Raw genomic sequence first — 26,737 nt, 5'->3', positions numbered from 1 at the left:
TATATATGCAGGCAGTTTATTTTTATTTCATTTGTTTTATACATGTTGATATTGTGCAGACCTCTGTTAATAAATGTACCTGTGTGACATTAGGCACGAGGCATTGTATTAAAACTGACTGTTTTTTTAAGGGTTTGACTCAGAAAAAAATGAAGCTAACAGGGATGCTAACAGAGATGCTATGCTATAATGCTTTGGGGGAAACCCCAATTATGGCACAGAAAAAATATCGATATATATATCAAGTATCGCCATTCAGCTAGAAAATAACGAGACTTTTGGTCCATATCGTCCAGCCCTACCCCAGTTCTAACTAATATAGATACATGCAGCATGTGTTGTCTTCATTCTAAGGCTTATACAAGACTTTTCACTTTTTGCAGCTCCAGACATATTTGTTTTTTGTGTTTTTGGTCCAATATAGTTCTTTCAACATTTTGGGTTGCCGACCCCTGCTCTAGACTCAGTTAGGGAGGCAGACTAAAGCCCAGGTGTCCCAGCATGCTCTATGGAGCGGTTTAAAAGCCTCTACTCTGCCAAAAATATACTTGACTGCAGCTAAACTGAATACATTTACAGGCGGCAGAGATTGGTGAAGCTGCAAGATTGTTTTTCTCCAAATCCGTGTGTTTAAAGGAAAAACTGAACCATGTAGACTCTGTCATGTTTTCATAACACTTGTGGATTTCCTCCCAGGGCCGCTGTGAAGGGCAGCTCTGTGGCCGCGTCGCCGCCCACCATCTCCTCGCCCAAGAAGCACGGCGAGACGAAGGGGGACGTGCAGATCTGCCCGGACGCCGCCGTAAGTGAGCAGCTCCTCTGACTTCATTACGGTTGCTCGATCGCGATTGTCAAGGGGCTTTCATGCAAAATCCCACCGGTTTTCACACTTCTCCAGAAAGTCCTCGTTCACACATTCATCCACAACCCCGCCGCCTCTTCAGCCTCAAATCCCCGCAAGGCTCGCTATTGATCCACATTGTGTTCTGACTCAGCCAGCTGTACAATTCATCGCCTGCTTCTTCTTCTTCTTCTTTTTATATTAGCAACCCAAGCTTATGTTGTTCAGACTGCACCCAGAGACGTCCATCGCTCTATGCGTGTAATACAAACTCAAAATAGGCGCTTCTCTCAGCGCTTTGATTGCCCTTCGTAAGCAAAATGCTGAAATTATGACCTCAGTCTTTATTTATCTGTCAGTCATCAACACGGGGAAATGATGGAGAGGCAGAGTGCTTTTCTTAAAAAAAGAAAAGCCAGACAGGAGTAATAAAAGGAAGTAAGTGCGAGCTGAAGAGTGGGAGTCTCACCGCATAATGTGGGAAATTTAATCCAGAAGATGTGGGATTTTGATAACACGGAGGAGCTTCTTATCACAGGCACTCGATTTGACAAAAAGGGCCATTTAATACCATCGTCTGAGCTTTCAGTCCATCTTCTCCTCCCAGAAATGCAACAAAAGAGCCCACACTTCATGACCAACAACCCCCCCCACACCCCACCTCCTAATTACAGCAGGCCATGAAAGTACAGGTGCCTCACTGCTTTTCCTTTTCAGCAAAACCCTAAAAAACATTTCAAAAAGGCAGCAGCTTTAATATCCATGTCAGAAGCCATAAAATGTAAGAATCGTACCGATTTTCTTTCTTCTGTTCTCAGCTTTCACTTAGGGAAGGCTTTTGGTATAGATTTGTTATATAATCCAGTAGTTCACACTGATAAATGTACGGTTGGGTTGGGTTGTTACACTTTCCTCTGCTGCATGTTGTGTTCTGCCTGATTTATTCTGGACTGTTACCTGATGTTTGAGTTTTTGTTGCTTACAGACACAATTTGTTTACATTTCTAGACCCTCAAGCTGACTGAGAAGATGAGCCTGAAAGCCAAAAGCGAGGAGGGAAACATCGCAGACCCGGCCTGTCAAGACCACATGATAGGTAAGATTGTTCATGTCTCCATCTTTTAGCAAAAACGGCCAAACCGGATGTTTGCTGACAGGTCTGGCCTGCAGCCACGTGAGCCCGTGATTCTGTCATGTTTTCAGTATGTGGCACATCATTGTCTTGCTGAAAGGTGCAAAGCCTTCCCTGACACGTTACTCTGAAACAGGTATATACCTGTGAGTAAAACTAAAACTGAGGGTTATTGGAGATTATTAAACTATGTTAAGTGGTAAACGTGTATTCTGAAGTAACCAAATATGGTTGGTAACTGGTCAACCTGCATTTGAGGAGGTTTCAGCCAACTCTTTTTTCAGATTTCCAGACGTTAGTTAGTCGATGTCGTGATTTACTTTACAAAAGCTTGTTTTTAATGCAGAGGACCCAAAAATCACGGCCAGATAATTTAGATTTTTGGTCGATTCCCAAACATACAGAGATTCCTTCAGATTCTTACAGTCTTCACATTTTATTCTGAGGAAAATTACCCAGAAAAGTCATGATTTAGACATGCATGTCTCTGCTGGTCTCATCGTGTTACTGACTTGCTTATTAACCTTATTTGTTGTTTAGTTTCACTTGTTTCACACATTCCAACTTTTTTGAGACACATCACTGTCTTCAAAGTCAAAATGAGATGATATTTTTCATTCCACTTTTCTCACTTTTCTAGTTTTCTAACATTTTACAAAACATTACAGCTTTTTTTGAATATCGTCAGGGACTTGATTTACTTGAGCAGTTTAATTAAGTTTTCCTCAGTAAAATCAAATCAGATCAAAGTTAGAGGGGCCTTAGTTGTCGATTGTCTTCCCTTTTCTGATCCACACATCTATTTCACTTTTCTCTCACACACAAACCAACCAAAGCTGTCACTAACCTCCACGACGGCGGCGAGCGCTCCGGCGCCTCAACGCTCCTCAGTGGTGATTTCCTGACGTGATTGACGGCTCATTCTCCTTCCGCCCGACTTAACACGACTGTCGGGAAACGGACGCGGCGTGTAAACTGACGGTCGGCTGAGGTGATCGATGCGCGCCAAGGTTGTGTTTTACAACGCCTGAACGGCAGCATCGGTGGAGAAATCATCGCATCAGAAATGATGAGATTGGATGATGGTTGTTATTGTTGCGGTCCGATAATCTTAGATCGTAGAAGAGTGGCTGATTGTTTCACGCTTGTCACCCATTTTGTAACCGTTTCAGTGTTTGTTGCTGGTTTATTTCAACTCCATGGCACGGATCATTTCTATATTAACCTCTTAGTACTTTTAACGCAACAGTCCCAGAATTGTTTCATTTGTTTCCTTTAAAATCAGCTAAAACTATTTCTGTTTCGTTTAAACTGCCATAAACTTTTACATAATAAAAACTCATCTTAATGTAACCAGACATCAGTCAAAAATCACCGACCAGCTCTGAGATTCTGCTCTGCAACACGTCGTAGCTGTCATTCAACGCCCCAAATTATGCATCCATCATTTAGTTTTTATATAATTTTATCCAAAGAGGTACATTCAGACTTTGAACAAATTGTAGCACAGAGAGCAGGAACGCGTCAAAAAGTAGCTCGTAATAAAAAAGTCGTCCTTTACATGAATTATGGTATGGTGCGTTTGCAGCATCTCTTCCTCGCTCCGCGGGGTTGCCATGACAGCGACAGGAGAGCATTCCTCGCTCCTTTATTGGTTCTTACACGAACAAGGATTTCCCTGAAAGATCCAGATATTTGGCATCCTAACATCCGTCTGCAATCGGAGACAGCTTGACGACTCGTTGCATATTTGAGTTGTTCACACTTAGTGATCGACGTCCGACGAGTGATCGCTGACTGCTCCAAAAACTGATATTGTAACTCTCTCGTCTTTATTTTTGGTGCTATAAAGTGGTGTTACGAGGCTTGTTGGCACAGAAGAAACTGCCTCTGGACTAGAGATGGGCAGTATGGACTAAAAAATGTATCACGATCATTTCTGGCATTTATCCCGATAACGATAAGAATGACGATAAAAAAAATACCAATTCAACTCCATCTTTTTAACTATAAATCTATCTCGCTCTCAGATCTGCCATGTTTGTTACACAACAACCTCATCAACGGGAATTTGTCCTTTTTCCATTTTTTTGACGGTATATCGTGAACGGTAAAATATCGCCCATTCCTACTCTGGACACTGTTGAATAGTCAGAAATTAAACGTGCGATAGCAGCTGTCTTAGCTGTTAGTCGCCCACATCCAGGCCATTGTGACTGGTTTCATACCTTCTTTCCTGACTGAAATGGTTGTGACCGGGTGGCGTACCAGACCCATTTCCTCCTGCAGAACTTTTCCAAAGTAAAAGCCTACGGCCCGCTCTTCAAGACTTTCTTTTTTAATAAGTATACTTACATTCCTTTAGTTGATTTTAGATATTTGAAAGTCCAAATCTTACAGCTTTAAAGAGAGTAATCAAATAATTTCCAAACTCCAGTTTTGACGGGTCGGAGCCACGGCACCATGAATAATCCCGCTGTTTCTCTATTCTGGCTTCTCTAAATACTGCCAGCTAAGCACCTCCAGCCGGTTTGAGTTAAATATTTCATAAAAGTTGCAGCTGTGCCTCCCCAGCTCCGCGCCAACGCTGCGTGCCTCCAAAGAGCGGCGCTCATGGGTTTTAATGCCAGGTAAACACATCAATCATGGAGTTTACACCCAGACGGCCCATGATGCAAGCGGAGGCAAGTCGCCAGAGGAGAATCCAGGCTGGGAGTTATGAAAGTGGGCTTTTAAGTTGCTCTTCACTGGTCAGGTTTCCCTGAGGCATCATTCGAATGACCAAGAGCAAAGAAAATGGCTCTAAAATGGTGTTTGATGGTGAATCAGTGGGGGGCACATTTGGATTTTAAAGATCCTCGGGGCTTTTCAGAGCTCTACTGAGAAATCGGAGCTGGAAACTCAGTTGAGTGTTCCTCTTCCTCTTCACAGATTGGCTTCAGCACGGGAGTCTCGCTTTTTTGAGCCAGTCCCTAGTGGACCTTTGAGGAACTGCAATTTTCTTCTCTTTCTGGTTAGCTTCAGACCAATAAGCTGGATGTAGTGCCTTCCTGCTCTACTTGTTGATATTGGTCTGGTTGTCGCTCTGCCTACATCACACGCTTCTCTTCTCTGATTGGTCGTATTCTGATCTGACTTGACTTCTTCACGTTAGGACTATAAGATACTGGTCTCCATCGTACACATCTTTTGTAGCCAGTACTCGAGTTGTAACAAAAATCAGGGGGGATGGTGGATTTTATCATACGGGGACAGATAATTTGTGCTGATTACAAATAATATAATATATTACATATAATAGCAGTGACCAAAACACCTGCAGAAATACTGCAGGAATGACATAGCAGCAGTTAAATGCAGCCTTCTGTAAGCTTTAAATATCCACTGGGCTTACATCAAATACATCAAAACACAACAATAAAAAACACTTTTCTGAACTTATCAATATGATTCTGTCCTTCACAGGATAAGTAAAATGGATCACAGCAAAAACTCAAAATCTTAACAAGAATATTTGTCTTATTTCTAGTTAAAATGTCTCATTTTAATAAAAAAAAATCTCATTACACTTAAAACAAGACTCATCACTGGAAAAAACAACAATTTTCACCTGTTTCAAGTAGATTTTCACTTGAAATAAGTAGAAAAATCTGCCAGTGGAACAAGATTTTTTTGCTTGTAATGAGAAGATAAATCTTGTCCCACTGGCAGATTTTTCTACTTATTTCAAGTGAAAATGTACTTAAAACAGGTGAAAATTGTCAAATAAGTTATTTTTCTGGTGTTATTTTTCTGGTGATGACTCTAAATGTTGAAATAGCAGTAAAACCACATTCATTGATGAAATTACATAAGGGATGGAAAGGGGGGATGATTTGGACTGTTTTTATTTCAGGGGGGGAAGCAACCCCCCCTCAACTCCAGTACTGGTTGTAGCCTCCTGTTGCGTTCACATCTCAAAGGTTAGTTTCTGACGACTGGTTCCTGTCCGTCTTCACTGCGTAGAGCCGTTTTTTTAGGCCACGTCCCGCCCCCGAGCCTCGGAGGTCGTGCGGAGAAGTGATAGGGGAACTGGTGAAAAACTAGGTTGCATCCAGTGCCGTTGCCTCTGGGTGGAATTACTGTGGACCTTGTTATAGTTTGGAAATAAAGGACATTTTGAACTGCCAGGCTTGGCATTCAATTACACAGCTGTGCAATCTATGGCTCCCTCCACCTTTCTGTTCCTTACAAACACACACACAGATTCATGTTTGGTTTATTTATCTGCAAACATGCGCTTAGATGAGGACTCGGTGTGCGGTGCTGTCCTCACCTCGCAGCACATACGTGTACAAGTCACAGGACGTCTGTGGGATGGACACCACGTGTACATCTCATTCTTCACAGGTCCTGGATGTACACATGACTGCTGACTGTCAGAATATTGACTTTTCCCTTCCTGAGTCTGTTTGAGTTTAACTGCAATGCTCAGTGTTGCTCTTGACCAGGCTCTGGAGCACAATCCATCAATATCAGCCCACCTCACAGTAAAAATAAATAAACCAAAAAACAGACCTAAAGCTTTTCAGAAACTGAGGATCCGTGACCTCCAACCTAAACTGTTAAAAGGTAACTTTTAAAAGGTACATTTAAAAGGTAATTATGATGATGATTTGTCGTTTTAAAACCAGCAGCAAGAAATGCAAATGCTTCAACTGTTGCTCATTAGTGTTCACAGTTTCAAGTGCCGTCTGTTTGCTGAATCCTGAGTCAAGGTTCTGCGCTTTCTAAACACTGTCCATCTGTTCGCTGTCATCGCTCAAATGCGACCCAGCATGCCGTCCAACAGCAGCTCCGATGTGTGTTCAGCTCAGAGCTGCTGGCTGCACATGCTGCACACGTGTTGTCGCAGGTGTTTCCTTTTTTTAACTCTGCTAAAACTGAAGCCCCCCCACAAACAAAAAAAATAAGTCATGTGGGCAATACTAAGTATCCCCATGATTCAGTGCATTGTAGTCCCGCCTTCAGCGGCAATAACTCCCAGTTTCTCACATCGCTGTTGTTCTGACGTTGCTTCAACTCATCGAGGTTGGATATTTACTTGCTCTTAAGGTCCCACCACAACATCTGACTTTGATGAATCAATGAAATAATCTCATTTTGACACAGCTTCAGCCAGGTCTCAGAGAAGTCAACACGACTTGACTGCAGGGCTGCACAAATGACCCAAAATCATGCTTTGTTGGGGGTTTTTTTTAGATGGAGGCTTTCTTTTTGCAGCCCTGCAAACATTTTCTCAGACTGCTGCTTATGTCTTTCCCTTTTGCGGTTTTCACATAACCAGTACTCGAGTAGTAAAGTAGTTAAAAAAAATCAGGGGGGGTGGTGGATTTTATCATATGGGAAAAGATAATTTGTGCTGATTACAAATAATATAATATATTACAAATAATAGCACTGACCAAAACACCTGCAGAAATACTGCAGGAATGACATAGCAGCAGTTAAATGCAGCCTTCTGTAAGCTTTAAATATCCACTGGGCTTACATCAAATACATCAAAACACAACAATAAAAAACACTTTTCTGAACTTATCAATATGACTCTGTCCTTCACAGGATAAGTAACATGGATCACTGCAAAAACTCAAAATCTTAACAAGAATATTTGTCTTATTTCTAGTTAAAATGTCTCATTTTAGTAAAAGAAATCTCATTACACTTAAAACAAGACTCATCACTGGAAAAAACAACAATTTTCACCTGTTTCAAGTAGATTTTCACTTGAAATAAGTAGAAAAATCTGCCAGAGGAACAAGATTTTTTTGCTTGTAATGAGAAGATAAATCTTTTTTTCTACTTATTTCTAGTGAAAATTTACCTGAAACAGGTGAAAATTGTCCAATAAGTTATTTTTCTGGTGTTATTTTTCTGGTTATGACTCTAAATGTTGAAATAGCAGTAAAACCACATTAATTGATGAAATCACATAAGGGATGGAAAGGGGGGATGGCAGTTTTACAGGGGGGGTGATTTGGACCGTTTTTATTTCAGGAGGGATGCCATCCCCCTCAACTCGAGTACTGCACATAACTGAATGTTCCTGACCAGCAAATTGCAGAAATGTCTGCTTTTATGAAGGTCTCCACACCTGCTGATCAGTTAGTCAGTTAGATGAACAACTTACCCTCTTAAGTCCTATGGAAGCAATAACGGGGTACTTGGTATTGCCCACATTTTTTTTTCATTGTATTTTTGTTAAATAAATCATAGCACTGTGTTCATAATTTATTTTCCTTATTAAAAGGTTCAAAAGAGCAGAATTTAACCTTTGCAGGACTTTAGGGTTTCCATCAGTTGTTCACTGATGCTTCATTTTCTCTCTTCTCCGACTGAACCTGCAGACTCCCTATTCACTCACAACCCTTTCCGTTGCATGTGAATCCGAGCCCTCCTCTCTTTTTCCTTGGTTGTTGCCTTCCACGTGTCACACTCCTCTCCCCTTCCCCCCCGCGGCCTAGGTTCCAGCTGTCAGATGAGAACCCTGGACAGCGGCATCGGCACCTTCCCCCTCCCCGACTCCGTCTCGCGGGCCAGCGGTCGCCACATCCCCAAATCTGAATCCAGCCCCGGTGCGGTGACCGCCGGCTGCTCCGAGGGGGCTCCCTGTCCACGCCCCGACCCCTCGCAGCCCACTGTGAAAGTGCCTTCCCTCCCCAAACCCCGCCTGCACGCCCCCGCCGCCGGCCTGGGCCACTCCCGGTCCGACCCCGCCGTGACCTCTGGCAGAAGCCCCCAGGACTCCCAGAGCCGCCTGCCCCAACGGGCTTCCTCAGGTTAGTCTGCACTCGCCAGAACTAAGATCTGTTGTGTTTGCTTTAATTACCATTCAAGGGCAGAGGGGCAGAGCTGGGTAGAGGAGCCAAAAATTGTACTCAAGTAAAAGTACTGTTACTTCAGAATAATATGACTCAAGAAGAAGTAAAAAGTAGTCATCCAAATAATTACTTGAGTAAAAGTAAAAAAGTACTTGTAACTGTTGTAACTGTTGAGTAACGTCTGATTTATTTTTTTAACACAACCATTCAAACAGACAAAAGTACAAAATAATCATCTTCAGGCAAATTAAATCAATAAAATAATAAAATTAATTAAAATTAATAAAAAATAAAAAATAGCTTAAATTAAAATAAGCTTAAAGTAAATTCAAGTGCTTTAATAAATAATAAAATAAATAAAATAGCAGAATAAAAAAATAAATTAAGCACAAGTAGCACAACATTTCAAGCCTTTGTACTTTTCTTTTTTAACCAGGCAGAACTAGAACAAGCCCATGAACTCTTATAAACTCTGTGTGTGTTTGAGTCTGTGTAAATGTGACAAAACATGCAAAAAAAAAACATTTTTCCCAAATAATCACCCAGTGATGTCATGAGATTGACGCGTACGTGGATAAAAGGGATAAAAGAAAAGTAACAGCTCAACGTAGCCTAATGTAGCGGAGTAAGAGAAACAGTTTCTTCTTCACAAATCTACTCAAGTAAAAGTAAAAAGTATAGGGATTCAAAACTACTCCTAAAAGTACAACATTTCCCAAAACTTACTCAAGTAAATATAACGGAGTAAATGTAACTCGTTACTACCCACCTCTGCAGATGGGGAAAATGAATGAAAAAGTCTGTTGGATGGTTCCAGTTAAGCCTTGAGCCTCGGACGGTTTGTCTACCTTTCAGGAGCAAAGTGAAGTATTGAATGTTTGCTGAACTTTATGTTGACACATTTCCCTCCGGAGTGCTCAGGGCCTACCGACGGACAGACAGGAGGAAGTCGTTTGGTTTATTAAACCCTGATTAAACAAAGAACCCTGTTTGCTCAGCTAATTCAGACACTAATGCATCAACACTGACACTTGATACTCAACTGAGAGCGCAGGAGCGTGTACGCCCGCCTGCCCCGAGGAAAACCGACAAATGGAATTAGATAAGCATGTCGGCACGGCTGTAGATCATAAAAGCACCCTGCGCCTCGACCTGGCGCTGATGCGCAGGAGAGCGGTGCTGGGTAGCAGGCAATCAGATGGCTGATTAAAGCCAGAATAACACAGCAGGATGAGCAATCACACTCGGATCTGTGCCTGCAGGACATTAGGCTCCATCTATTTCCCCGCCACAGCAGAGGCAGGGGTTGATTTGGAGAGGCCCGAGAGCATCCCGTGCACCTCCATCATCTGTTTGAACCTTCTTTTATCGTAGATGAAGCTGTCTGATGGCCGTCCTCTAACTGCTGTCCACCTCCCGACTCATTTCGCAGATGCAATCAGGACAAAGAGGTTGAGCTTTGGTGCCCAGCGCAGCAGCACGTCAGGTTCCACCGAGGACAGAGACAGAGAGGCAGAGAGGAAGCTGAAGTCCACGGAGCTGGATACAACTAGTGTAAGTCTCTCCGCGTGACGTCACTCAAAGATCTGTGTGAAATGACCCAAAATGGACTTCAGTAGGTCTCAGACAGTTGAAGGAACTTGAGATTTGTGCCAATTGTGCAGTTTGCTTCCATTTCCAATGTCTCTTAACCCTTTAAAGCCTGAAATATGAAATATTGCACCAAAAATCAGTTTTCTATTTTATATTCAAATGAAAATCGGCCTTAATTCTGTCTTTAACAGTTGCTAAATAGTATTTTTTGGATCATTTATATGACTTGACTCCTCGTCCGTCAACAGGAAAGGGCCTTGCGTGTCTGCACGTACCCGGGCAGCAGCAGCGACACCGAGACCGAACCCGACGGAACCGGCAGCACTTCGGCCTCGCCACGGAGAACCAAGAGAACCGACTCCGGTAGGACGATTTCTGTCTCCCACTCACTTAGGAAATACCTTTATTAGGGCCCGAGCATTTACAGTGCGAAGGCCCTATTGTATCTGTAGGAATTTTCCTTTTCCTTTTCCTCCTTATCCTTATTTTTCTTCTTCTGACGAAATGAGGGCCTTTTTTCCCCCTAAACGTGCACCAAAAGTCACCAAATTTTGCACGCAAGCCAGGCCTGGCGAAAAATTTGAAATTTAATGGTTTGCATTAATGGGCGTGGCCTAATGGCTCAACAGCGCCCCCTAGAAAACTTTGTGCCTCAAGCCCCACAATACGGTTTGACGTACATGCACGAAAATCGGTACACACCTGTATCATGTCGCAACTTAAAGAAAAGTCTCTTGGCTCCATGACCGAAACCAAACAGGACGTCGGCCATTTTGAATTAATTGCGTAATTTTGGCGCAATTTATGCCATTTCTTCAGCCGCTTTAGAGCCCGAACCGTAACGTGCACCCAGGTGTGTTATACATCAAAGTGTGCGTCTCGATCCTGCGACGATGCGCATTAGGGTTAGGGTTAGCTTTTCTCAGTCAAAAGCGTTACCACGGCGATGATAGACGCCAAAAAGCGCGCCCCCCCTTCATCTGATTGGTCCATATTTGATAGTTCCTACTTTCTGCCATAACTTTTGAATGGTTCTATATAGAGAGTCATGGGTGGTTTCATCCGCTAAATGTCCAGGTCTGAAAAATCTACATGCAAGTCATACAAGCTTCCACTGCAGCCTGAACTTTCACAAGGGTGTGAGGGCCCGTTCATCGCTGCTTGCAGCTTTAATTTTTGTGTTGTCTTTGGCTAAAGATGCCTCCTCCGCCCACAGCGGAGCAGAATGATGACACCCTGACGAGAAGAAGCGTGGAGAAGTCCTTGTCCATCATGGACTTCTACCAGCAGGACGTGGATTTCCGGAGGATTTCCCAGTACAACCTGCTGCACAAAGAGGCGTCCCTGGACGGCAGGGCGGGAGACAGGCTCAGCGTGAGTACTCAAACGCCTCATTATCCTCAGCTCATTGCTTCGCCTCATTAAAGGCTGCTTTACAGGTTCACTGTTGATTCCTATCAAACACTTTACTGGTTGTTATTTCCTCTTATGACACCCGTGAAGCAGCTTTCTTTTTATTTTACGCTCTATAAACCTTTTACACGTGAGCCCAGTGGGAATCCTTTGACTGATGCCACTGATCTGTTGCATCCCGTTTGTGGCGGGAACCTGAAGAGTCGTGAGTTGATTGTTTTGGGATAAATCGATGTTCTCATTGACTGGAGCCCAGCGGAGGGGCTTGAAATCAGTAACATTCCAGGTGTGGGTGTTGTGCAGCTTTATCTTTGCACCAGAGCCATGGAGAAATTGAGTTTTCACCATTCCTTTGTGTCTGCAAGTCGACCGATCAGAGCGAGGCCCGTCCGCTTTCAAAGTCAGCTCTGCCTCTGAAAGTGTTCTTGAGGCGTGAGCCGATCCTCTCAGGCCGTCTTCCCCGCCGCCGACTTTGTCTGCACGCCTCGGCTTCTCCTTGCTGCTCCTGGAATTGTTTGCAGATTTTCGCAGAAAGAAAAGCCACCTAATTGCTTTCGATCGCCTCGGCCCCTCGCGTCAGCGGAGGGTATTTGCCTACCAGTATTTAACGCAGCTGAATGACAAATGAGGATCAGCGAGCGTGAAATGGCCTCCAGCCGGCACGGGCCGGCTCTTAGGGACGGCCGCGCTCGGCTCGCTCGCACCGCTGCCGCCCCGACAACAACCCTGACGCAAAAATCCATATTCAGGAAGAAAAAGCACTGACTCCACACTACTTTAAAAATCGATGCTGTATGAGGGACAGCGGGAAAACATCTGAATTGTAGTCTGGCGTTGACCTCTGCTGTCCTCTTTATGATGTCACACCATCAGCCTGAACTATTGGTCGCGTGTCTGTGGATCACTTATTCAGAACTCCGTGTGTGATGGAGCATGAAAGGGCAGTGGGAGTATCATCATAATCGTCTGATCGGTCGATTCTTGCAAACCGAAGTGATCTGCATCACCTCTCTGACCGGACCCGCCCCCGTGCGTTTCATCTGGAGGAATATTTCATCACTTTCAGGAAGTGTGGTCCAGTCTCCCATCTTCACCATCGGCTGAAAGAGGCGAGAGTTCTGTTATTTATCGCCTTCATGAGCTTCAGCTGCAACAATGGAGAAAATGAAATAGATGATGAATGTTCAGTTAAGTAGCATACCGACATTACAGCAATCTTTGTCTCTATCAGCTTGGAAATGACAAAGAAGTACAGAAGAAAATACAATCCTGCCGGGCGGGCCCGTCCTGTTTAAGGCATAAATCACCCATCAGTCTCAGCTTCGTAGAGCAGTGGAACCTCCACGCCTGTAGGGGGACCCGGTGCGCTTAACACTCACAATCTTTTCTTATTAAATGTATATTTTGTCCCACAAATATTTTATTTTTGTCTTTTTGAGAGTTTGAGGTCCTTTTTATAATAAGATAAATATATATAAAAACAAAGTCTCACATTTTATTTGATCATATTCTTCTACAGGACTGTCTCAGAAAATTAGAATATTGTGATTTTCTGTAATGCAATTACAAAACAAAAATGTCATACATTCTGGATTCATTACAAATCAACTGAAATATTGCAAGCCTTTTATTATTTTAATATTGCTGATCATGGCTTACAACTTAAGAAAACTCAAATATCCTATCTCAAAACATTAGAATATTCTGGGAATCTTAATCTTAAACTGTAAGCCATAATCAGCAATATTAAAATAATAAAAGGCTTGCAATATTTCAGTTGATTTGTAATGAATCCAGAATGTATGACATTTTTGTTTTTTTAATTGCATTACAGAAAATAAAGAACTTTATCACAATATTCAAATTTTCTGAGACAGTCCTGTATTTATCATAATTTAGTTTTTTGTAAATTACTTTAATCTCAGACGTTTTTTGATTGTGTATTTTTACCTTTTGTCCCAATTAAATGTATTATCTCAATGATTTTTTTGTTAACATATCCTTATTTTATCCTAAAATATCTCAAAGCGCCCCGGTTCACCGAGACTTTGAGTGTCAACTTTGGGTATTTCAAGGTGCCACATCATAAAACCAGATCATTATAATCATCTTTATTAAAATGCTCCCGGTTCCTCTGAGCCTCCTCAGCTTGTGCCAAACATTTTAACAATAAATAATAGCGTGTGTGGTGATTTCATGAATAAATAGTCTGCGTTATTGACTGTACGAGTGACAGCCGGCTGCAGGAGCTGCAGGGTCGGTGTGACGGCTCTGCCATCTGAAGCAGGAACTGAATTTCATTCAAGTATTATTTCACGGGGCTGAGTCTCCATTTAACAAAGCAGAAGTTCAGAGAGAAGCCACTTCAGCTGTAAGGGCCTGAGAGAGGGATTTTTCTTTTGATCCCAGCAGAAAGGCAGAGCGTCGAACGGGAAGTTAACCGCCACGCTGTGCGACCAAGCAGCAAGCACAACTTCATTAGCCGAGATGTAAGAGACACAATACAACAAGCTGCTGCGTTTGTCTCGTCCTCGACCCGCCCGTCTTTTAATTGGACGCGCTGGATGGAAAATGCACGGAAAAAAACTTCTGCAGATACAAATCAGCTGGTGGAGCGTCGGCACTTCAACCCGCCCCCGCCTCAACTTCTCACTAGGGATGGGAATTGATAAGATTTTTCCGATTCCGATTCCATTTTCGATTCTGCTTAACGATTCGATTCTTTATCGATTCTCATTTGGAAAAAAGGAGAACAAACAATTTTAGTATCAACTTTGTTTTATATCTTTGAACAAAAAAATATAATGAGGTCTTAAGACGCCCCCAGCCTCAGGCTCCTCAGTGTGCCAAGGGGTCCCCACAAAATTATTTGTAATATAAAATATGTATTTAATATAAAATAATATAAAATAAATATTCTTCTGTAGAAATGAACTAAATACAACAAATTATTTTGTGGCAATTACACAAGAATGTCCAGTAACATGTTCAACACCACAAACTTCACTGCTTGGTGACATTCATCTATTCTGGCCTGATTCTCTTCCCTGCCTTGATGAAAGGAGAATCTAGCGGTGACCGTGTCCGACAGCTCTTCTAAAGCATGAATTATGGTTCTGCGTTAAATCGACGCAGAGCTTACGTCGCCCTGTTGTCATCCTTTTTGGTAAAATGTAACCAAACTTTCGAGCGTTTATGCCGCTTTGTCCCCGTGTTTTCCTGCACGTTGTGCAACGTGCTTGGTGACGTCATTCGGGCCCACTGGAATCGATAAGGGAATCGTTTGCGAAAAAGGCAAACGATTCCAAGGAATTGAAACACTGGGAACCGGTTCTCGATTCCCATCCCTACTTCTCACGTTACATGATGAGAATTTTTTTATTCAAATTATTGTAAAAAGTTTTCCACCCTAAAGATAAAAGTCTGGACGTGCTGGGTTTGTGTTAGCACCCCTGCTGGGTTAACGCCGGTGTTATTGTGACAATAACCTTCTTCCAGAGCTGGGAACCGGCCGTCATGATGGATGACTGCTGCTGAACCCATTTACCCTACATTATTCTTGTGAAAAAGACAATCTATCCGAGTGTCATCACCCCCTCATCCCCGGCTGCACACGCCCGTACCTGCGCCGCCGCCGTCCCTTTGTTGCGGCTCCGCGGCTTTTGACTCCGGAGACGCCGTCATTGGCTTTAGTTTTGGGGAAGTTTGGTGGCTGCTCGCCGGCCCGTGTCACGGCGCGGTGATTTAAGCGCCTTTAATAACCTTTCACAAACGCTCAGGAGAGTGATGTAAAGCTCAGCGGCTCCCATCAGAGCCCTCACAGCCCGCGCTGGCCTCCCATTCATCATCCTGACAGCACCTGACAGCCCTGCTAACGGCGGCCCCCGCCCCCTTCTCCTTCCTCCCGGTGTCTCTGTCTCCCACGTGCCTTCCCTCGTCTCACTTCTCTCTATTTTTGTTCCACCTGTACGACTCTCTCCGTCTGCCTCCTCCGCCCACGTCTCGCTCCTTTTGCTCAAAACACATTTGTCCTTCCATTTGTCTTAATTTCCTCCTCAAACTAACTCGTCCCAAAGAGATATTGACGCAGGGAAATAAAACTTGAACCTTGGGAAAGGTGTTGAGGGACTTTCCTGACGTTTATGTGGCCTTTACACCCTGAATTGGGATGCGCAGCATCGTCTTGAGATGTGAACAGCTTGTAACGCTGAGCGATGATTGTGTGCTGAAGCGAAAGGGAACTTTTCATTTGACGTGGAGTGTGATTCAGTTTGAAATATGGCAACTAGATAACAATAACTAGATTTGTGCACAAACAAATAGCAGCAGCGGGGATATCTGCTGCCTTTCCATCACTGTCCGGGACTCCAAAATGGAAAGCGAAGCAGCCATCGCTCTTCCTCGCGTTGGCCCGCCATCACCTCTGTGATGAAATGCAGAGAACACACACAATGAGACAATAAACCTCCTTCACTTCTGTCTTCATTGCAATGCAATTCAGGACCCGTCGACCACGAGTGAATGTTGTTTCTAGCGGTGGAGGTTTCAGGCAGGAAACTCCTTCAGCAGCGATGGAAAATTAGTTTTTCACTTCTTCCTCCAAATGTGATGGCGGCCGAAGCGAAACACTCATTAGACACGCCCACGCGTTGACGAAACGCAGCTTCTGTAGATACAGGAGACGTCGTCCGTCCACCAACGCTCTGTCTGCTCCCGGAGAGCTGGGGAGTTTTCTTTCAAACCGTAAATGATCCAACGAGGAGCTGCTCATGTCATTAACCCTGTCACCCTGGAAAAGAAGCAACTCTGTTTTAGGAGGGTCAAATTATGGTCCGAGACATTATTAAAACCGTGGAGGAAAGCAGTTAACCATCCGTGTGTCCACAGGCTTCTCCTTATCAGAGTTTGTGTCATGGCAACAGTTTAAGAGAAGAGACTCAGCCCTTCCTGAGGATACCAAGGGATTCCCAGGTCATGTAATCTCTCCAGGACCTCTGCCCTAACTGGAAATGATTCCTAAACAAAGTCTGCTCCTGGTCCATCCCTAATAGTGCAACCTCTCAACTCATCTCATCTCCATGTCCAGCAACGCTTTAAAGGAATCTCATTTCAGCCACTTGGATCCACAATCTTGTTATTTTGGTCACTGCGCACTACGGTGGCCGACCAGGGCCAAACACACTGCAACGGCCTAATGCGTCTCAGTTAAGGAAAACGGCTTCAAGTACAGAAACGATTCAAATTCACAAACTCAAAACGAGGTACAAAAAGAGAAACGTGGTGCAAATGAAAAAACGTGACCGAACAGCTGACTGTAACGTTAAAATATATTAAAGAAACGTCTCGTAATGTACAGCGTTGTACAGTGATATAAACCACATTATATCACATTACCGTTCCCGCTGTATGTTTAAACCATGGATGTAAACACTGTGGTTCAGTCAGCAGCGCCCCCTGCAGGTTTGGAGCACTTCCAGTTGTAGTGACCGGTTATGAAGCGGTTTTTCTTTTGAAGATGGTTTCTTGTTTTATATCGTTTTGTGCTTTGCATGGTTTCTCTATTTGCAGAGTGTTTGATGATGCTGCATTTGTCTTTGTTTTTTGCAGCACGTTTTTTCATTTGCACCACGTTCCTCTTTTTGTACCTCGTTTTGAGTTTGTGAATTTGAATCGTTTCTGTACTTGAAGCCGTTCTCCTTAACTGAGACGCATTAGGCCGTTGCAGTGCGTTTGGCCCTTGTCGGCCACCGTAGCGCACAGATAACCACCGGTGAGTCCACATCGCTGCGGACACTGCACCGATCTGACCGTTGATCTCCTGCCCCATTTTCCCCTCCCACATGACGGGGAACCCCCAAGCAAGAACACCGTTTCACTGTGCAGACGGAGCATAAAGGTTGGAATTTAGGACAATTTATCAAGGTCATGTGGTCTCATTAGGGGTGCAGATGCTCAAGAATGAGGTCAGGTGACTACATGAACGCTACATTTGCATCTATGATGGCTCCGTATGTTCCACGACCACAATGTTAGGATTTGTTGGTGGTTCATGGACCCCTCCTCCAACTCCAGTCCAAATGAAGATCTTTGAAATGTGTTGGAGCTGCAAAGGTTTTACAAAATGATTCAAAAGCTAATGAATCTCATAATCCTTCTCAGAAGTCTTGCTAGGTCATATTTTGCTTCCAGCATCTCGTTAGATGAAGAGCAGAGACGTTACTGCTGATTGAGTGAGTCTGCAGAGTAAAATATCAACAGGGAATGGGAGAAAAAAGGCTGTTTGATTTCTTAAGAAACCTTAACTGTTACAAGTTTAAAGCCCTTCATCTGTGCAGAAACATCAAGGTAAAGAAGGAAAACACCTCCCAGCAGGGGGGGGGGGGGGGGGGGGCAGACATGTCTGTCTGTTACAAAAAAACACTTCTCACTCAGTGTCTGACAAGAACAAGTGTGCTGGGTTCAAGTTTAGAGATCCCATTACTGACATTTGATGCACAACCAATTGCGGATTTGGCCTCCCGTGTTTTGGAGATGGGGGGGGGCTTCTCACTGAGACTCATGCCCGCAGCATGAGCTAACGCGTTTCCAGCCGCCCTGGCTGCACCCACAGGTGCCGCAGAGATCAAAAGCGTCGACCTGCTGATGAATCGTGCTCCTCTGAAATCAAACCCTGATCGCGTCCCCGTTTCCTCCCGCCGGCTGACAAAGTCAGGACCTTGAAACGGTTCCTCGCCGTCACACCGCTCCTCTAAAAAAGACACCAGCACATTTCGTCATGCTCTGTTCTTTCCCAAAAACACTTTCCGGCTATTTTGATACGACACCAAAGTAGAAGCGGCTGCAAACGGCAGCGTGTGGGTGTTGAAGGAGACCCAGGAAAGCTAATCGGCATGCAACACCTGTGCCGACGCTTGGGCTCGTCCTCCACACCTGTGACAACCTGTGATGCGAGTCGGATCTGCCGTGACTGTCCCCGCTAAATCAAGTCTGCTTTTATTTATAATTCAGAGACTGAAATAAGTCTTGGGGAACTTGAGTGAGAGAGGGAAAAACTCAACAACTTTTGCTCTTTTTCCCACTGACACCAGTTTCACTGGTTCCCTCGTTTAACCCTTGTGCTGTCTTCGGGTCAAGGAAGGAGGAAGGGAAGAAAGAAGGAAGGAAGGAAGAAAGGAAGGAAGGAAGGAAGGAAGGAAGGAAGGAAGGAAGGAAGGAAGGAAGGAAGGAAGGAAGGGAAGGAAGGAAGAGAGCAAAGAAGGAAGGAAGGGAGAAAAGAAGGAAGGAAGAGAGAAAAGAAGGAAGGAAGGGAGAAAAGAAGGAAGGAAGAGAGAAAAGAAGGAAGGAAGGGAGAAAAGAAGGAAGGAAGAGAGAAAAGAAGGAAGGAAGAGAGAAAAGAAGGAAGGAAGGGAGAAAAGAAGGAAGGAAGGGAGAAAAGAAGGAAGGAAGGGAGAAAAGAAGGAAGGAAGGGAGAAAAGAAGGAAGGAAGAGAGAAAAGAAGGAAGGAAGGGAGAAAAGAAGGAAGGAAGAGAGAAAAGAAGGAAGGAAGGGAGAAAAGAAGGAAGGAAGGGAGAAAAGAAGGAAGGAAGGGAGAAAAGAAGGAAGGAAGAGAGAAAGGAAGGAAGGAAGGAAGAGAGAAAAGAAGGAAGGAAGAGAGAAAAGAAGGAAGGAAGGGAGAAAAGAAGGAAGGAAGGGAGAAAAGAAGGAAGGAAGAGAGAAAAGAAGGAAGGAAGGGAGAAAAGAAGGAAGGAAGAGAGAAAAGAAGGAAGGAAGGGAGAAAAGAAGGAAGGAAGGAAGAGAGAAAAGAAGGGAGGAAAGAAGGAAGGAAGAGAGAAAAGAAGGAAGGAAGGGAGGAAAGAAGGAAAGAATGTATGAGGGGAGAAAGGAAAGAAGGAAGGAAGGGAGAAAAGAAGGAAGGAAGGGAGAAAAGAAGGAAGGAAGAGAGAAAAGAAGGAAGGAAGAGAGAAAAGAAGGAAGGAAGGGAGAAAAGAAGGAAGGAAGAGAGAAAAGAAGGAAGGAAGAGAGAAAAGAAGGAAGGAAGGGAGGAAAGAAGGAAGGAAGGAAGAGAGAAAAGAAGGAAGGAAGGGAGGAAAGAAGGAAGGAAGGGAGGAAAGAAGGAAAGAATGTATGAGGGGAGAAAGGAAAGAAGGAAGGAAGGGAGAAAAGAAGGAAGGAAGGGAGAAAAGAAGGAAGGAAGGGATGAAAGAAGGAAGGAAGGGAGAAAAGAAGGAAAGAATGTACGAGGGGAGAAAGGAAAGAAGGAAGGAAGGGAGAAAAGAAGGAAGGAAGAGAGAAAAGAAGGAAGGAAGGGAGAAAAGAAGGAAGGAAGGGATGAAAGAAGGAAGGAAGGGAGAAAAGAAGGAAAGAATGTACGAGGGGAGAAAGGAAAGAAGGAAGGAATGGAGAAAATAAGGAAGGGATGAAAGAGGGAAGGAAGGGAAAAAAGAAGGAAGGAGAGAGCAGGATGAAAGAAGGAACAGGAGAATTAGAAGACCCAAACACAGTACAAGGGTTAAGAAGACAGATTTTCCCCAAAAGAAGCTGCAATAAAGTACAATTGTGTGTACTTTGGTGGCATGCTGGATGCCATATTAAGTAAAGGGCACAACGTGTGTTTTTCTCCGCTGGATATCCTCTGGCTATCCTGCTCTGATTGTGCGGTACCAATAAGTCTGGACCGCCCCTGGCTTCAGCCTCCCGCTGGTTCCATCCCAGCCCCTAATCACAGAACAGTTTTCACCGGGACGGGCAGACGAGTGCGTTTATGAGGCCGGTGGGGGGAAACTAGCTGTTACAACACACCCCGTTGTTTCTGCTCGCTGTGGCCACAAACGCACCAGTTAGATGGAAAAACCTCAAGCTGCTTGAACACGACTTGTCAGGAAGCATCTGGTGATGCTTCGTCAGGTTTAGATCAACATTCTTCATCCATCCTTTAACCTCCACGTACCTGAGGTTTAACTTTGTTGGGATCAAGGAGGAAACATCCACTTTTCAGAGCTGCTCCGGATGCAGAAACAGAAAATGAAACCGTTCAATCACCGACCACTGGGGACTGTCTCAAAAAACGAGTCCATTTTGATCAGTTTTTCCTTAAAATGTCATGTAGCTTGTTGAGTAAAATTACATAAAGCTACCATGTTATGCTTTGTTAGTGTGTTTTATTCGTTTGAGTGACAGCCATACCATTTTTGACTTTTGCCGGTCCCCGTTTCAGATGCCTCAGCCAAAACGACAGATTAAATCTGAACCTAGATTATTTACCTTTATGTGGCTTCATAGCTAGAGATGTTCTGGTTTTCCTTGTGTTTTTTATGATGATGATATGACAATCGATATTCAGTGGCGACACTTTCCTCTGGCGTCTTTGTTCAAAGGCGAAGGCATTTCCCTGGTACAAGGAAGTAACGTCACACAGCTGGCAAGATATCCAAGCAGTTAAATCTGAATAAAATCCTCAGTTTACAGAAATATAATCAAATCAGTCATCCCCCCCTCTGGAGTTAATTAAATAAGGACTGCTTTAACCATTTCCCTCGCTGGCAAAGATATTTCTCTTTTATTACGGCGGGAGTGAAGTAAAACAAACGTGAAGAATGCGTGGACTGAGCTAGCTGAAATCTGGATCTGAAAAACGTCCGTCCTGAGCTCAGTGTGCAGAACCTTGCGATCACATCCGAAGATGGCCGGCTTACGATGAAACGGCGCCGACAACATCTATTAACCACACGAGGGAGGTTGAAACAACGTGACCCGTGCACCTGCTGCAGCTGAATGCTGCCCGGTCCGGGCTGGGGCTTCCCTGGAGGGTTCTATCCCCCGCAGCTCATCCACGCTGCCCTCACCTCTGCACAAATATCCTTTCCTCCGCTGTGATCTCTCACAGGCTCGCTTTGCAAACAAAAACAAGCACTTACTATCAAAAATATTGCTACGGTCTCTCAGGAGAAGTCATGCCCAATGCCGCAGCAACAAGCTTGTTAATGTTCCGTTTGAGACATGCACAAGTGGCACATCATAAAATAAGTAGTATTTCTAGGTGTGTTTTGTTTACCTCTGTTTAGAAACGGACGGCGGTTGGCTGGAGTTTGTCCACGTTTGTTGCCAGTGGAATCACCGCTGCGCTGCCTGAGGCAGCGTGCCCTTGAGAGCCCACGATGCTCAGATTTGATGGCCGTATGGCGATAAGAGCCACAATAACGCTTTGTGGACACTCACGACTCCGAGCACACACAGTCGCACTAATCGATAACGCCCTCAAGATGAAACTGCTCCCGCTAATTGAAGCGGTGTGGACAGCAGGTTTCCTTCAAGCATGACATTTCCCCAGAGCGCCACATCCGCGTGTGCTGATCTACACGCCGGGCAAGGTTGATCAAGTAAATAAGACGTTACACACCAGTTACGGTGGTGGGGAGACTCGGGGAGCCCAGATGCTCAGAGATGCGTGCCAGCCAACACCCAAGATATACATTTGGTCTTTGATCAAAACCTCAATATAGATTACTGTCATGCTGCAAAGGGCCGTGCGGCTTATTGCTTTGGAAGACAAGCCCACGATGAGAGTTTGATCTCCGCTTGCTTTGTGAGCAGCAGACGCTACTCTCCAGTGATGGGCGTCTGTTTACAGGGAAGTTAATATTTGGCGTAGGCAGTACTGGAGTTGAGGGTGGATGAGGGGGGATGAGGGGGGACGGCGTCCCCCCCTGAAATAAAAACGGTCCAAATCATCCCCCCTGTAAAACTGCCATCCCCCCTTTCCATCCCTTATGTCATTTCATCAATGAATGTGGTTTTACTGCTATTTCAACATTTAGAGTCATCACCAGAAAAATAACACCAGAAAAATAACTTATTTGACAATTTTCACCTGTTTCAAGTAAATTTTCGCTTGAAATAAGTAGGAAAATCTGCCAGTGGAACAAGATTTATCTTCTTATTACAAGCAAAGAAATCTTGTTCCACTGGCAGATTTTTCTACTTATTTCAAGTGAAAATTTACTTGAAACAGGTGAAAATTGTTGTTTTTTCCAGTGATGAGTCTTGTTTTAAGTGTAATGAGATTTGTTTTACTGAAATGAGACATTTTAACTAGAAATAAGACAAATATTCTTGTTAAGATTTTGAGTTTTTGCAGTGATCCATGTTACTTATCCTGTGAAGGACAGAGTCATATTGATAAGTTCAGAAAAGTGTTTTTTATTGTTGTGTTTTGATGTATTTGATGTAAGCCCAGTGGATATTTAAAGCTTACAGAAGGCTGCATTTAACTGCTGCTATGTCATTCCTGCAGTATTTCTGCAGGTGTTTTGGTCACTGCTATTATTTGTAATATATTATATTATTTGTAATCAGCACAAATTATCTGTCCCCATATGATCAAATCCACCATCCCCCCTGATTATTTTACTACTTTACTACATTTTGTTAGTACTGGGCGTAGGTCATAATGCTGCAGAGTCATTGTTGATGATGATAAATGAACACGTGTTGATCTGAGCTTCTTTCTTTCCTCTGCAGACGGAGATTCCCCTGGAGAAGATTCCCGTCAGTCCCGGCCAGCCGGCCTCCCTGGACATGTCTCTGGAGTCCCTGAACCAGCTGAATCAGGGCAGCCTGTGTCCGGACAAGAGCTTGAGTGGGCACCGAGGCCGCGAGTCCGACCGAGGGAGGAGCGAGGACAACTGCTGCAAGCTGGAAGAGCCCTCGTCCTCCTCCGGGTTCGTTAGCAGGCCCGGGGCCGACCCCGCCGGCTCCCTCAGCGACTCACTCTACGACAGTTTCTCCTCCTGCACCAGTCAGGGCTCCAACGACGTCTGACAAAACATGAGGCTCAACCTCACGTTTTTCTGACGCTTCGGACTTCTTGAGTTCCTGGCTGTTCTCATTTTTTTTGGGTTGGATGTCGAAGGGTTCAGTTGACCCACAAGGGGAATTTTTGGGAAGATTCGCATTTCTCCGACCATAACAAACCTTAGATAAATTTAATATCTTGGAAATTTCATCAGGAGGTATCCTCTAAACATGACTGCAGTAAACACCAAGCCGCCTAATCCTAAACGAGCAAATCTGGTGCTTAAACCTAATGAAGTCCCTTTGGGTGCCAAAAATTAATGCCCATTAAAGTCGAGCAGCAAATAAGAATAAGAAAAACAAAGAAAATAATATGTTGGTCTTGGAAACGACCAGAAAAAACAGTCCCTCTTATGAAATGGATCTGGTATCACTCCGTTCTCGACCATTTGCATCGGTACAGAACGTACCGGCTGTATTCCACGACTCTTACAGGAGCCACAACTCAACGCGACCTGGATGGCTGCAGAAGTAATAACACCTCGGAGGTTGTTACTGCCCGTAAGTGCGGCCCACTCGGAAATCAATATCAGCTCCAGAGGAACCAGAGACATTTCTGTTGTATTGAAAAGAAAATAATCCGCTGCTTGGCCGGGCTAACCGTGGTGTCTGAGGTAAAAACAAACAGAGATAGGGAAAAGAAATCCCCACTGCAGCCTCCTCGTCTGAACTCGTCTGCTGGAGCAACTCCGGAAAAAGAAATTACTTTGAACACTTTTTAATCCTACAACCTTTAACTCTCTACGTACAACACGAAGCACTTAGTGAAACTGGAGATGCAAGGATAAAACCTCAGCCCCAACCAGGACTTTAGTAGCTGGACTCTGGGTGCGGTTCAACTTAACAGCAATACACACCTTCTCTTTTCTTGTTGTTTTTGATTCTTTTCTTTGACATGTTTGGTTATCATCGCCCCATGCTGGGGTACTTATCATTGCACTGTAACGAATACTGTATAAAGTTTGTGAGGAGTGTAAAGTGAATGATTGTTCAGAGGCGTCGCAGGGCGGACCCGTGCAGTAGACGGCGTTCCCATTCGCAAAAAACTTCCATTTAAGCCCAAATGGTTGGATAATTTATCGCTGCTACGTGTGATACCCATAGTAGTAATACCTGGTTTCTCTGCTTCTCTCCTGAACCGTTGTGAAATTAGTTTTTTGGCACACCTGTTTTATTTGTGCGACTATTTGGACCTAAAAGAAACGTTAGGGGAGCAGCGGGACGGCCAACGTTCAGTCACATGACAGGTTTCCTTATGTGCATGGTTAGGTTTAGGAATAAGATCTAGTTCGTTAGGGTTTGGACAACGACTTGGCTCGGCTTAAAATAATCCCCTTCGCATCTGCCAGCTCTTTAAAAAGAGAAAAAAGCCAGATTTCTCAGTTTTATCAAGCTGACGAGTCTGAAATCGATAATATTTGGGGGGGGGGGGGTCCAGCAACATGATTACCGTGTATTTATTTGTAAATGCTTCTTGGTTTGCCGTGACGTCAGGCAGATCCATATCCGGTTGTTTTCCTGGGGATGGATTTGCCTACTTGGTATGGAGAAAAAATCTAACTTTTTAAACTTTTTTTTTTTTTTTATGTGTCCAAATGACATGCAGGTACAACAAACAACCAACAGTTTGGCTTGAAGACACCCCTTCTCATTGTTGGTAGCTCAGGGAACGTACTGGACTCATTAAGATTGTAAGAATTAAGCCTAGCTGTCGGCAGCGTTTGACACATTCAAATAGCCCTCTGTTGTCTTTCGCTTTTATTGATCTCCTGTTAAAAGTCTCCGAATCCCAACAGTAGCGCTTTCAGTGTCATGTAGCATCGCGGCAAGCCTGACCTCTCCCAACCTCAGTCTTCTTCTCCTCGCTGTATATTACGTTGTATATAAAAATGGCTATAAGTTAATATCAGAATGGGCATTGGTGATTGATATATGCAAATAAGAAAGAAAAAAAAGAATAAAGATGTAAATTGTTTGCCAATCATTCAACCAAGGTTGTAAGTCTACTGTTCTTGGACATCGCATGGATCTTTTCTTGTGGATTTCTTTAAGGGGTTTCTGTTTCTAAAGAAAATCTTTATTTTGATCAATAAGAGCTGATGCTAAAAACGATTTATCATTTTATTTTGAACACATATTTGAACTTTACATGGATTTATGCCAAATTTCTCTCTGGATTTTGACCAGCTGGTGCTAATCAACAGAGCCGACTGTGTGTTTCAAGTTTTCTATGAAACTGTTAATATTGTATTAAAAGAGGACTTGTGTATTTTTCTAGACGTCCAGTATTTATACCCACGTTTTGTACTGTCGGACTGTAGTGTGATTGACATGCTTCACCTTTTTCCTTAAATGTTCCTGGTTACTTTGTAAAGAGAAATGGTTACCAGCAGTGTTATTTGGTTATTATTATTATTATTAATTATTATTATTATTATTATTATTATTAATATTACTGTGCAATTTTGTCTGTTACACTACTTTAATGCTATATTTTGTGTAACTATTTCCAAAATAAATATGAGAAATTATTTCCTATTTCAAGCTGAGCTGAAGACTGCGTGCTTTTCTTCTCGGATCCAGTGACAAAGCATCAACAGCATAAACGAGCTTTTCTAGGTTCATTTATAAAAAGAAAAAACACACGTTCAACCTCAAGAGCCTTAACTAGTTAGGAATAACATTTCATGACCCTGAAAGCTGCCCTGAGGGTCATGAATACAAAATACAGTTCCACCTCCTGATCTAGACGGTAATTATAGCCAGTGATTATGCACATGTAAGTAAACAAACCTGGCACAAAAAGTACCAGCATTTGTGTTTGGTACATTACTACTTATCACAATGCTTCTTGGCAGTAAATCTCACACCGTTGGAAAGCCTGTTTGTTTCCCTTTTAAAAGGTAGCACACTTGTTAGGAGCATCCATTAGTGGGATCAGCAGCAGAGCTGAGAGTGTGGGTTGCATCCATAAAAACATTGCCAAATCTCTGCCAATGCCAAACAACTTTGACTCGTGTTTGGTGGATTTGATGATTGAAGTTTGAA

The 26,737-nt window shown here is 43.7% G+C and overlaps 1 protein-coding gene across 5 annotated transcripts in view; it reads left to right on the top strand.

Annotated features, from left to right (window-relative positions):
- Positions 1 to 24,993, top strand: part of LOC133425368 (nck-associated protein 5-like) — a 204,052-nt gene extending 179,059 nt beyond the window's left edge. For all 5 annotated transcript variants that reach the window (XM_061716190.1, XM_061716193.1, XM_061716191.1 and 2 more), the window contains 7 exons: positions 697 to 802; positions 1,850 to 1,937; positions 8,477 to 8,791; positions 10,266 to 10,387; positions 10,675 to 10,789; positions 11,643 to 11,800; positions 23,357 to 24,993. In XM_061716190.1, coding sequence (XP_061572174.1) covers positions 697 to 802; positions 1,850 to 1,937; positions 8,477 to 8,791; positions 10,266 to 10,387; positions 10,675 to 10,789; positions 11,643 to 11,800; positions 23,357 to 23,656 — 1,204 coding nt within the window. In that variant the 3' untranslated portion in view covers positions 23,657 to 24,993. The remainder of the gene's footprint in view (positions 1 to 696; positions 803 to 1,849; positions 1,938 to 8,476; positions 8,792 to 10,265; positions 10,388 to 10,674; positions 10,790 to 11,642; positions 11,801 to 23,356) is intronic.
- Positions 24,994 to 26,737: the final 1,744 nt, after the last annotated feature.

Source organism: Cololabis saira, chromosome 24 (genome assembly GCF_033807715.1).
Source record: "Cololabis saira isolate AMF1-May2022 chromosome 24, fColSai1.1, whole genome shotgun sequence".
In the NCBI taxonomy this organism is placed as follows: domain Eukaryota; kingdom Metazoa; phylum Chordata; class Actinopteri; order Beloniformes; family Belonidae; genus Cololabis; species Cololabis saira.
Note: the sequence above shows the minus strand (reverse complement) of the source record. Positions and strands in the feature narration are given on the sequence as shown.